The sequence below is a fragment of the Protopterus annectens genome, chromosome 13.part0 (genome assembly GCF_019279795.1).
Source record: "Protopterus annectens isolate FY-2018-M chromosome 13.part0, PAN1.0, whole genome shotgun sequence".
Lineage (NCBI taxonomy): Eukaryota > Metazoa > Chordata > Ceratodontiformes > Protopteridae > Protopterus > Protopterus annectens.
In genome coordinates this window covers 6074340-6087248 of record NC_056747.1, presented here as the reverse complement: position 1 = coordinate 6087248, position 12909 = coordinate 6074340, and the positions used below count along the sequence as shown (strand labels likewise).

The window sequence follows — 12909 nt, the reverse complement described above, 5'->3', positions numbered from 1 at the left end:
AACCGTTGTTCTACACTAGTAGTCAAACTCCTTCCTGGTTAGATCCGACCATAAACTAATCACCTTGGAAATCCACATCCCTCCCACCCACCCACCCCACAAAGGTAACCACCAAGAAAAACTTCTCCAAAGCTAACTTTAGGATCCTAAGAACAGAAGTGGCTAACGTCATGGCACCCATCCAAATGGAGAATAGTTGCATGACCACCAAATCATACACCAATGCACTGTACGAACAAGTACACAAATGCATGGATCTTGCCATACCCAATAGAACCAAGATGCTCTCATCCAAAAAAAGGAAGCCAATCTGGCGGTCCCCTGCCATAAACAAACTCTACAACAGAAAGAGGAAACTGATGCGGAATAAGGAGAAGTCCCAAGACTAGAAAAACTCCCTTATCAGCCTCAACAAAAAGTTGAGATCCCTCATCAAATCTTCTAAAGTTAGCCATGAAAACTGAATTTCAGCAGATAGTGACGGCAACCACAAGGCCTTCCATAGTTATGTAAAGAACCTCCATGGCAATACCCAGATTTGCTGCGAGCTACTGCACAATGGTACCTATACCAAGCCAATAGATATTTCTAATATACTGGTCGACAGATTCATTGCCAACTTTTCCCCTCTCTCCCCCCCAAAGGACCAATCACAAAACCAGTAGATTGCCAGGCACCCAATATTACTGCTGCACAGGTTAAAATAGCACTGTCCAAGGCCACGAATACAGCTTCTATGGGACCTGACAATATCCCTGGCTGTGTTCTACATGAGCTACAGAGTGAACTGGCACTTCACCTGTGTGCCCTGTTCAATCACCTCAGGCTTTGTCTCTACTGAATGGCGCACTGCTATAATCATCCCTTTCCACAAAGGAGGGGTGACGACAAACCCTGGGAACTATTGCCCCATTAGCCTGACAAGTCTGATATGCAAAGCTATGGAACACATTATCATGGACCTATTAAACAAGGATATAGAGAATCTCCAAACTCTGGATTCCGCACAGTTTGGTTTTGTGAAGGGTAGATCATGCCTGCTCAACTTGGTCGACTTCTTTGAGTCAGTCACCAGAGCTGTGGATGAAGGCAAGGCAGTTCATACAGCCTACCTTGAGCTGGCCAAGGCCTTTGATACCATTCCCCACTCAGGAATCATAGAAAAACTCACTAAGCTAGGCATCAACCCCTCTATCAGTAGGTGGGTTGCAAACTGGCTCACAGATAGAACCCACAGTCTGAAAGTAGCTGACTCCAAGTCAGACTGCCGAAAAGTCACAAGTGGAGTCCTACAGGGATCGGTCCTGGGTCCTCTCCTGTTTGGTATCTAATTCTTAGAAGTCCAGTCCAACACGAAGGGACTCTGGCTGACAAAGTTTGCAGACAACTGCAAGTTGGGAGCCATTATTAACTCTCTAAGTGATGCTGACATCCTACAGAAAGGCCTCACTGAGACCAAAGACTAGTGTCAGCACTTGGCCTTAAGCTCAATGCCAAAAAATGTGTCGTCATCCCCTTTGGGAAAAACCCAGTTCCCATAAACTACCACATTGATGGTAGTCCACTAAACACAGAAGGCATTATAAGAGATCTGGGAACACAGGTTGACAGCAACCTCTCTTTTGACCACCACACTGTTACTGTGGTCAGAAACTCCTTCTATGTGGCATATCTCATTACTAAGGGTTTTGCATCCAGGAAGAAAGAGGTCATTGTCTCCCTCTACTCTTCCCTCATTAGGCCAATCATCGAGTACAATGCCCCATTTGGCATGCACCTCACTAGACACCTGCAATAACTGGAGAGGCCACAAAAGTACCTCACAAACAGGATCCTAGGCCTTAAACACTTGTCCCATATGGACAGATTCAAAAAACTCCGGCTATTCTCAGACTCATATCGTCTATTTAGAGGCGATCTCTGCTCGACTTATAAAGCCATGTCTGATCCAACTCTGTTAGAAATGCTACATCTAAAGAAATCCCAATCCATCCACACCACACTCTCCAGAGACCTCCACACCACACTCTCCAGAGACCTCAACCTTATTACCACAATCAACAGAACATGCTGGAGGGACAGGTTCCTCACCCAGAGACTGCACATTCTCTGGAATAGACTTCCCATACATGTCAAGCAGAGCACCTCGCTGTCCCTCTTCAAGAGAGATCTTGATGAGTGGATGTGAAATAGAAAATTCACCCTGGGGATCACTACAGTGGCTCTACTCGACAGAGACACTGGAAACTAAGGTCGGGTGGCACAATGCCAGGGCAATCCTATGGGCTAGGCTTGTAAAGTCTCCAAGGCCATTAGCATAGTACACATCTATGAACCAGACACCAAAAGAACATGCAAACTTCCCACAAACACTGAGCAGAAGTCAGAACTGATCCCCAGACAACAGAACTGTCAGCCAGTAGAGTGTGCTACAGCAGTCCTAGCTTCCAAATTTGTGGTTCTGATCCAGTTTTACTCAATGGTACTGCTGTGTTCAAGGACACAAACTGCTGTTGTACAGAGTGACAGCTCTTAACCTTTCAGCACCAAAAATATTCAGAGAGACAGGCTTCAAATAAGGACAAAAATTGTACTGACACAGAAGCTGGCAAAATAAGAGTGCATTAATCAACACAATTTCTGAAGGAAAAGCTGTTTCTAATTGTAAAACATGTTACTGTTTGTAGGTTATAATCTGCAACCTTTTTACCAAAGTATTATTGATCTTAAGGGAGGACAGAATAAAATTATAAGTCAAAATCAAGGAAGTTTAAAACTATTGTACAGAACACAAGACAATCATCACAAACCAAATATACTCACAGAACAGCAGTTCCCCTTGACAGCAGCAGTGTGGTTACTAAGTACCCCTTACTTCCAGTTTTATGGTTATAACCTTAAATCATTCTCTTACTGCTGTGTTAAATACAAGCTGCTTCTGTTGAGAATGCTGGGCTACAATCACAGAAAATAACTTCCCAAAGAGCACCAAGTACATATGTGTGTCTCTCACCTCCAGCTTCATGGTTCTTCTGATCTTGTTTCAATGTCCAGTGAAGGCTGCTATGTTTAGATACATCAGATTTCAATGTACTAAAATAAAACAACTTTTAAAGCTGAACCTCTCAGTCTGTACTGGTAACAGCTTCTGCCACTTCCTGCAGTCCGGTAAATAAATGCATCCCTACCATTTTTCAGCTCACTATATTAATATTCATAGTCATGCATATTAATGATGAAGCAAAGGAGGGACTTTTAAATAATTAATAAGGTAGGTAGCGGCATGCATTTTACTTCACTGTGATTATATTCTCAGTCCTTGTACTGCATGGATTGCAGATTTATTTGCTATGCTTCCCAACTGTTACAATTTAGGCATAATACTTTAATGATTTTTTTTTACCTTAAATTTAGCCCTCATCTATGTTTTATTGTATTTAAAACAGAATTTATTAAAGGGAGCGTGTCAAAGATTTTCAAGAGTTTAATTGTTTTGGTAAGTCATGTGATCCTTTTGTTTACATTCAGTCAGCTTTTCAGCTAAGAGCTCAAGTTTCATTACGTTTGGGGGAGGATTCATTGCACAGCAGGAAAGCTAACAGCTTCCTCTGTGTGCTCCTTTTATTTACAGTCTCTTGCTGAGAGTGAGGTTTCATCACTTTCTGTAAAGCTTACTGAACCAGTGGAAGTCTCATGTAGATTTTTATTTGTACCCAAGTAGTTCACTGTTTCACATTCAGACACACATTATAGATATACACACACACACACACACACACACACACACACACACACACACACACACACACACACACACACACTGTTATATAAATACACATGTGCACACGTGTGTGTGTGTGTGTGTGTGTGTGTGTGTGTGTGTGTGTGTGTGTATATATATATATATATATATATATATATATATATATATATATACATACAGACTTTTTCCAGATGGAAACAGATGCACTGCATACAGGTATTTTTCAAATGCCATCTGTTGTTGCTTATACCACCAATCAGTATTTAGACAGGATGAGCCCTGAAAAGCAGACAAATCTTTCTACTGGTAATCCCTCTATCAGGTATTTAGACAACAACACCAAAGGGGCTAGCACCCATCCCAGAAGAATGTGGCACTCCAGATATCTCAGACACACAAGTAAAGACAGCCCTTGCAAAGGCCAAAACACAGCATCAATGGGACCAGATGCTATCCCAGGCTGTGTCTTACACGAGCTTCAAAATGAACTAACCCCCCCATCTCAAATCACTATTCAAACTCAGCCTCTGTACAGGCTATTTACCCAAAGAATGGCGTACAGCAACAGTCGTACCACTCCAAAAAGGTGGTGCCACAACTGACCCTGGGAACTATCGCCCTATAAGCTTGACTAGCTTGGTCTGCAAAGCCATGGAACGCATGATCATGGAACTCATTAACAGGGACAGTGGGAACCTCCAGACACTGGACCCCACCCAGTTCGGCTTTGTTAAAGGCAGATCTTGCCTCCTGAACTTGGTCGACTTCTTCAAAACAGTCACCAAGGCCATAGATGAAGGGAAGGTGGTCCACACAGCATATCTGGACCTCGCTAAGGCGTTCAACACCATCCCACACTCAGGAATCATAGACAAACTCACCAGCTTAAATATCATCCCCCATGTCACGAGATGGGTTGCCAATTGGCTCTCAGACAGAACCCACACGGTAAGAGTGGCAGGTGCCATGTCTGACTCTAAACCAGTCACAAGCGGAGTCCCACAGGGCTCAGTCCTGGGACCCCTCCTGTTCGGTATATATTTCTCTGAAGTACGGGCAAAGGCGGAGGGACTGTGGCTAACCAAGTTCGCAGATGACTGTAAATTGGGTGCAATAATTGACTCTCCAGCTGACACAGACAGCCTGCAAAAGGGTCTTACAGAGACAAACACCTGGTGTCAAAGTCACGGCCTCAAGCTAAATGCCAAAAAATGCATAGTAATCCCATTTGGGAAAAACAAAGTACCTACAAACTACCACATAGGTGGGAATCCACTAAGTACAGAAGAAGTAATTAGGGACCTAGGTACCCAAGTAGATAGCATGCTCTCCTTTGATAACCACATAGCCAAAACAGTCAGGAAATCCTTCTATGTGGCACACCTGATCACAAAAGGTTTCTCATCCAGATCCAAGAGGTGATTGTGCCCCTTTACTCCTCACTCATTAGGCCCATAATAGAGTACAATGCGCCATTTTGGATGTACCTCACTAGACACCTGCAACAACTAGAAAGACCACAGAAGTACCTCACTAAGAGGATTAAGGGCCTTAAACAATTACCCTATGAAGCACGACTAAAAAAGCTCCAGCTCTTCTCAGTCACTTACCGTCTGCTCAGAGGTGACCTATGCCTGACCTATAGGGCCATGTCAAACCCTGAACTAATGGACATGCTTCACCTCAAAAAAACGAGATCCCTCAGAACCACTCGTTCTAGCGACTTGAACCTATGTACAACAATAAACAGGACATGCTGGAGGGATAGATTCCTGTCCCAACGACTCCCCTCACTCTGGAATAGAATCCCAATCCATATTCGACAGAGCTCCTCTCTGACCCTCTTCAAGAGAACTCTTGATGAGTGGATGGGTAATCGTAAGTTCTACCCTGGAATCACTTCAGGAGCCCTGTTGACAGAGGCCCAGGTTACTAATCTAATGGGGAGGCAAAAGCCATCACTCTGTGGCTAGGCTTATAAATGCCCATGGGCAGATAGCCTAGTACTTATCTATGAACCTATGAACATATGAATTCCTTCCTACTAAAGGAATAGTTAGCCTATTGTAATCTTACTTTCCTTCTATTTCTCCATTAGTTGGGGCAAATTTAGAAAGCCCTCTGCAAGGCACTCTATAGTTAATGTTTATCTCAGTTATATTACGTCTATTTCTCTGTTAGGTACCTACAGCAAGGAAAACACATAAGCCTGTAACACAGCTGCCTCCAAAGCACAAAGAAACTCTACCAGCTGCATATAATGAGTCATCTAACATACCACCCAAGAAGGGTATGCATGAGGAGTTAGTGTTTTGGACCACCCACCACACATGGAAATGTCCTAATAATAGGTTACCCTATTGTGAGAAATAGAAGCATGCAACTCACTAGGCTGAACAAGACAGTGTTGATGGTGAACTGCCTCTCAGGTACAAGGATATGACAGGTGACTAGGTCACTCAAATCACTTAACCCTAGGTACACATACAACATGGGGAGCATTCATGTGGGTGTGAACAACCACATGCACACATTCTTTGACTGTGACGGGACACATGGTATAGCTGTCTGAGTATGCGTATAATGATGATACATAACTAATCTTGAGTATCATCCCACATTTTGTGACAATATAAACTGAATATAATTGACTTGAATAATTGATCAGATTTTGGTGTCATTCCAAGGGTATCAGATATGTGCTACATCTGACAGTTGGTACAGAGGGTTAATATCTGAGCTGTTTTTCCTGTGGTACAGGGTTTGAGTCCCTCAGCCTGTACTGTGTGACTTTGAGACAGTCACTTAACCAGACAGTATTCTGTGATCTGCCCTGAAAAGGACTCTCTATCCACTGGGCCTACCTGGTCAACAAATGGGTATTATACGCTTGCATGGAAGTAGATGGCCAACAGTCACTGGCTGTGGACCTACAAAGACCTAACTACTTTCCAAGGGATGGCCTGAATCTCTATCCTGCAGGTTTTTGTATATTGACAGTTTTTGTATCTCCAAGGTGCTTTTTCAAACAACAGTAGTATGCTCCATATACCAACTGAGCCAAACCAACTCAGGACAGTATAAAAGTAACCCAGCTCAATGCGTGAAGCCTCAGAAAATGCCCTCCCTAGAAGCCTTCCTGATCTAAGAAAGCACTGACATCTGCATCATCACTGAAGCATGGCTCCTGTGCAGTAATAATGTACCCTCCCCACCCAAAGGAAATGGATTCCGTTCATTCAGCCCTACTGAAGGTATCTCTGTTACTGGTCATGGTGTGTCCCTATTCTTTGCAAGTTTATTACACCTAGACTTATGAACTCTTCCGATTTCTCATAACTATAAGATCCCTTGCCATATCATACCAAATGACAAACCCCTACCCATTAGGCATATCCAGACAAGCTGGAATCTCTCATCACTGACTGAAGCATTATTATTTTGGGGGATTTCAACTATCCATTTTTAAACATGAACACATACTTCTCTACAAAAAATGCAAACAATGCTTACATGTCATTAGTACTAAACCAAACAGTGCACTGCACTAAAAAAGGCCTCAGCTTTACTTGACGTGGTCAACTCTAATTTACCACCACTGTGCTCTACACATACAGTCACTTATCATATCTTACCTCCATTTAGTAACCTTTATGGTAAAGAACAAAAAAAAATACCCTCAAACCTTAATATCTTTTGGGATGTCATTAAGGGTCACCTTCTGAAGTGAGCTGAAGACCTGAAGTGGTTCAGCAGCCCCTATTCTTCAATACCCAAGTAGCCATGAACATTGCACTTGCAGAGAGTTCCTATTTTCACCTTAGTGACCACATCAAGACATCTGTCCTAATCAGACCAGTAGAATTCCAAGTTAACCAGGAAACCTCCATGGTGGAATATTAGTATAAGCAAGCTGTTTGACAAAAGAAAAAATCCTTACTCTTGAATCCTAAATCTGTTCTAAGAAATTAAACAAAGAACTTTGGTTTGTTATATTTGATTTTTTTTCAAAGTATGAACTGAAAGCTACACCTTCTAGATAACAGCCATGGTCCTACATCAGCTGTTTTAAATCGTAAGGCCAATAACAAGCAATGTACTGTGCTGAAACACCCAGTCAGCCCCTGTTGACATAGCCAAAATATTAGCTGATAAGTTAAATTTAATTCACCTCCATCCCCCTCATACAGGACATTGTACCTACACCCCAAAGATCAATTCTGAGGAAGTTATAAATGGTCTGTCAGACTTAAGTGCTGGTTCATTGGCCCTGAAAATATGCTGGGATGCTTCCTTTTCAGTATGAAGTATTGTCTCACTAAGGCCACTCCCTGAATTAGTTTAACCTTGGCTTGTCAAATGATTTTGGATTAGGGGTGCAGAGATAGACCAACAGGCCTACCATCCTTAATTGTAAGATAATGCAACACATCTTTATGGACCTCATAAACCTAGATATTGACAGCTTACAACGCCTTGACCAGAACCATTTGGGTTTGTGAAAAGATGATCTTGGCTGATTAGTCTAGTCAATTTCTTTAAAAAAGTCACAGAAGCATTCTATAGAGGGAAGCTTTGTACACATAATGTACCTTGAGCTACCCAAGTCTTTCCAGACCATTTCACACTCAGACATTATTGACAAACTAATCAAACTAAATGTAAAGCCTTATTTTACCTTCTGACCAGCAGACGTGGCTCACAAGCAGAACACAACAAATCAGGATGGGGGCAGATTGTCTCCTCTTAAAAGCTCACTACTAGTGGGATTCCCCCTAGGACTCATCCTTGGGTCTGCTTCTGTGGGCATTTACTTTTCCTATGTCCAGGCTGATTCAAGAGTCTCTTGTTGATCAGGTTCACATGTTATTTCAAACATGGAGTCATCATCAATTCTCCTGAGGATTCACGGATCCTACAAGGTGGTATAACATGTAGAAGCATACTGTAGTATCAGGATCAAGACCAAAACTTAAATGCTAAGACTTGTGTACCATGTTCTTTGAAAAACATGAGCATCCATGCACATACCACAAAACTCACAAATCAGCAGTTAGAGAGGATGAGCATTTTTCTGGACAGTGAGCTGTTCTTCAACCACCATGTATCTACTGCCTTTCGAAATCCCTTCTACCAAGCCATGCTGATTACCAAAGCTATTTCTTGTAGGTCTCAAGATGTCATTTATTTACTCTTCAGTGACTGAATTAGTACCACTAGTCCAGTACCCTCTTTTAAGGGGGGACTCAAGATGATATTAATACTGACTTGAAGAAATTTGGGGGACTTCCTCTACTCTTCTTTTCAAGAATTGCTATGGGAACTCTTACATCCACCTGTTCAATGACCAGCTCAGGCTCATGGAACCTCAGTTTAATGTCTCATCCAGAGGACATCACACACAGCAATGCAGCACCCCCATAGTGCACTTTGGTGTCAGTAAAGGAAAATTGATCCAAGTATCTGCTATGGGAAAATACTCCATAGCCTTCGGGTCTCCAACACCAAAGGTTAGTGTGTTACCCGTTGAACCACTGACACATGTGTACTCCTCCCATATTAGCTCCATGAGAGAACATAATATACCCTTTGATGTGTACATAGCTAGACACATGATCCATTTTGAAAGACCTCCATGGTTTACCAATAAGAAAATCTAAGGCCCGATTTCTATGGCTCTCTCATTTTCTGTCTCTTACTGACTTTTGTGGTGTGGCCTTTACTTACTGCACAAGGCCTTAAATGACTCTATAGTGAGTGACCTGGCCAAAGCATCATCTACCACTGTAATGCCTTTTTTAGGCAATGCCAATCTGATAAACCTTCCAAAGTAGTAAATTCTACTCAAGATAAACTAAAGGTGTTACTGCTTAATGTTAGGAGTCTTAACAAGAAGCTCCACCAACTGGAAGCATTCCTCACCTTGGAGAGTGTTGACATCTGAGCAGTTACTGAGACATCATTTAAAGCCACAGAAGGCACCCTGGCAGTGCAAGGCTTCCACACATTTAGACCAGCTATTGCACAAGGAAGGACAAGAGGTGAAGGTATATCAATCTACATAAAAAGTAAGCACACCTCAAGATTGGTCAAACAATATGACATACTTGTAGTAACCCTTGTCCAATTAACCTTAGGTAAAGTCCCATACTATAAACTTCCTAGATATGTCCCTGTCTATGATCCAGGACAACCATTTATGTACTAGAGTGTACTGGAGTCACTTACAATGCAGCCCAACACCACATTCATGAGCAATTTTATCTATCCCACTATAAACTGGGATACACATGCAACCACTAACATGCAGGCTCAAAGATTCCTGAATTTTGTTAGTGCAAACACCCTGGAACAGCTATTTTGCACACCTGGATCTGGTACTAAAAATATAAGGCAATGTTACACCCCCCCCCTTCTGTAATGTCCACACTGGTCAGATCAAATCACAAAGTGGTCAGTCTCAAAATAAATATAAAGCCTTACCTTCCAGCAACCCCTAGAACCTTTAAGAACTTTTCCAAGACTAACTACCTGCTATTAAGTGATGGCATAGCTAAATTTTAAACCCTCCCAAACTCAGAGAACACTGTGGCCTATGTGAAAGGGTTTACCTCAGAGAACACTGTGGCCTGTGTGAAAGGGTTTACCTCAGAGAACACTGTGGCCTGTGTGAAAGTGTTTACCTCAGTTACCTCAGAGAACACTGTGGCCACTGTGGCCTATGTGAAAAGGTTTACCTCAGAGAACACTGTGGCCTATGTGAAAGGGTTTACCTCAGAGAACACTGTGGCCTGTGTGAAAGGGTTTACCTCAGAGAACACTGTGGCCTGTGTGAAAGGGTTTACCTCAGAGAACACTGTGGCCTGTGTGAAAGGGTTTACCTCAGAGAACACTGTGGCCTGTGTGAAAGGGTTTACCTCAGAGAACACTGTGGCCTGTGTGAAAGGGTTTACCTCAGAGAACACTGTGGCCTGTGTGAAAGGGTTTACCTCAGAGAACACTGTGGCCTATGTGAAAGTGTTTACAAAACCCCTCTACAAGCATGGAAACAACAGAGAGAAGCAGCAGAGTACCAAACCAGAGTAAACGTAGGACAAACTGCAAAAACAACCTCCCTAGGGGGACCCTGGAATAAACAGAGTGTACTGTACAACAAAAGAAAGAAAACCATGCCCAAAAAGTAGGAAGGGCTATGCCCAAAAGACAAAAAACTCCCTCATCAGTCTCAAAAAACAACTAAGGGGAATAATCAAGCCCACCAAAGCCAACTTTGAGGAAAAAATAGCCCACAATTCTAACAATAACCATAAGGCATTTTTCAGTTATGCACACAACCTTACAGAGAACACCCAAGAGTGTATGTGGAACTAATAGTAAATGGAACTTAATATACCAAACTGGGGGCTATAGCAAATTTGTTGGCTGATAAATTTTGCTCCAGTTTCACCCCCCATCACTCCCAGTTATCCTCCAGGAAATACCCTCTACCATTTCTTCCCCAATTATTACTAAAGAATAGTTCTTCACTGCACTCTCCAGAGCTAAACACTGCATCAGTAATAATATCCCTGGATGCCTCCTGAATAGCTTGAAACAGAACCTGTCAAGCCCACTAGAATCTCTAGTCAACAACAGCATCCAAACAGGCTCTTTCCTAGGGAATGTATGACTGCAATGGAAATCCCCCTACACTAAGGTGGACCATCAAGAGACACAGAGAACTACAGACCCATATGTTTGACTAGTCTTACATGCAAAGCTATGGAATGAATTACTGTGGACCTGATAAGCAAAGACGTAGCAAAATTTTCAAACACTGAACCCATCCCAGTTCATTTTTTTCAAGGGCAGGTCATGCTTACTAAACCTGGTGGACTTCTTTGAGTTCACTAGTGCATAGATGATGGCAAAAGAGTGCATACTGCCTACCATGACATGGCAAAGGTATTTGTCACAATACCTCACTCAGGTCTTATAGACAAACTCACAAATTTAGGCATAAATCACTGTCACCCAATGGATAGCCAAATGGTTCAGAGCAGGACACATGAAGTTAGGATGGAGGAATCCATCTCCACAAAGAAGCTTGTTACTAGTTGTGTCCCACAGGGCTCAGTACTTGGAGCTGTTCTGTTTAGAATATACATCTCTGAAGTTAAGGCACATGTAGAGGACCTTTGCCTGACAATATGCTCCAAAAAAAAGGAAGCCAATCTGGTGGTCCCCTGCTATAAACAAACTCTACAATAGAAGAAAGAAACTGTTGCAAAAAAGAGTAAAATCCCATTATTGGAGGAACTCCCTGGTCAGCCTCAGTAAGAAGCTGAGATCCCTCATAAAATCCTCCAAAGCTAGTTATGAAAACAAAATCATCACTGATTCTAAAGACAACCACAAAGCATTCTATAGCTATGTCAAGAATCTCAATGGCAACACACAGATCTCCTCTGAGTTACAGCACAATGGTACTAAATATACAGAACCAACTGATATTGCCAACATCCTGGCAGATAGGTTCAGTGCTAACTTTACCCTTCTCTCATCCCCTAAAGGGACCATCTCTATACAGAAAGAATGCAAAGTTCCTGTAATCACGGCTGCCCAGGTAAAAAACACACTCTTCAAAGCCAAGAACACAAGCATCCATGGGACCTGACAACATCCCAGGCTGTGTTCTACATGAATTACAGAACAAACTGGCACCCCAACTAAGTACCATGTTCAATCATAGCCTCACCTCAGGCTTTGTTCCCACTGAATGGTACACAGCAATGGTTATCCCTCTCCACAAAGTGGGAGCCACCACAGACTCTGGGAACTACAGCCCCATTAGCCTGACGTGCCTGGCCTGCAAGGCTATGGAGCATATCATCATGGAACTTATAAACAATGACATTGGTAATCTACAAACTCTGGACCCTACCCAGTTTGGGTATGTAAAAGGCAGATCATGTCTCCTAAACCTGATAGACTTCTTCGAAGCAGTCACCAAAGCCGTAGATGATGGTAAGGTGGTTCACATAGCCTATCTAAATCTCGCCAAGGCTTTCAACACCACCCCCCACTCTGGAATTATAGATAAACACACTAAACTAGGTATAAATCTCTATGTCACAACATGGGTTGCAAACTGGCTCACTGACAGA

The 12909-nt window shown here is 42.6% G+C and overlaps 1 protein-coding gene across 1 annotated transcript in view; it reads right to left on the bottom strand.

Moving 5' to 3' along the window:
* The window catches only part of LOC122788396 (zinc finger protein 850-like), a 1059174-nt gene extending 1056019 nt beyond the window's left edge, over positions 1–3155 (bottom strand). Inside the window, exon 1 of the mRNA XM_044055467.1 lies at positions 3014–3155. Within this exon, the coding sequence (XP_043911402.1) occupies positions 3014–3025 (12 nt within the window). The 5' untranslated portion in view covers positions 3026–3155. The remainder of the gene's footprint in view (positions 1–3013) is intronic.
* Positions 3156–12909: the final 9754 nt, after the last annotated feature.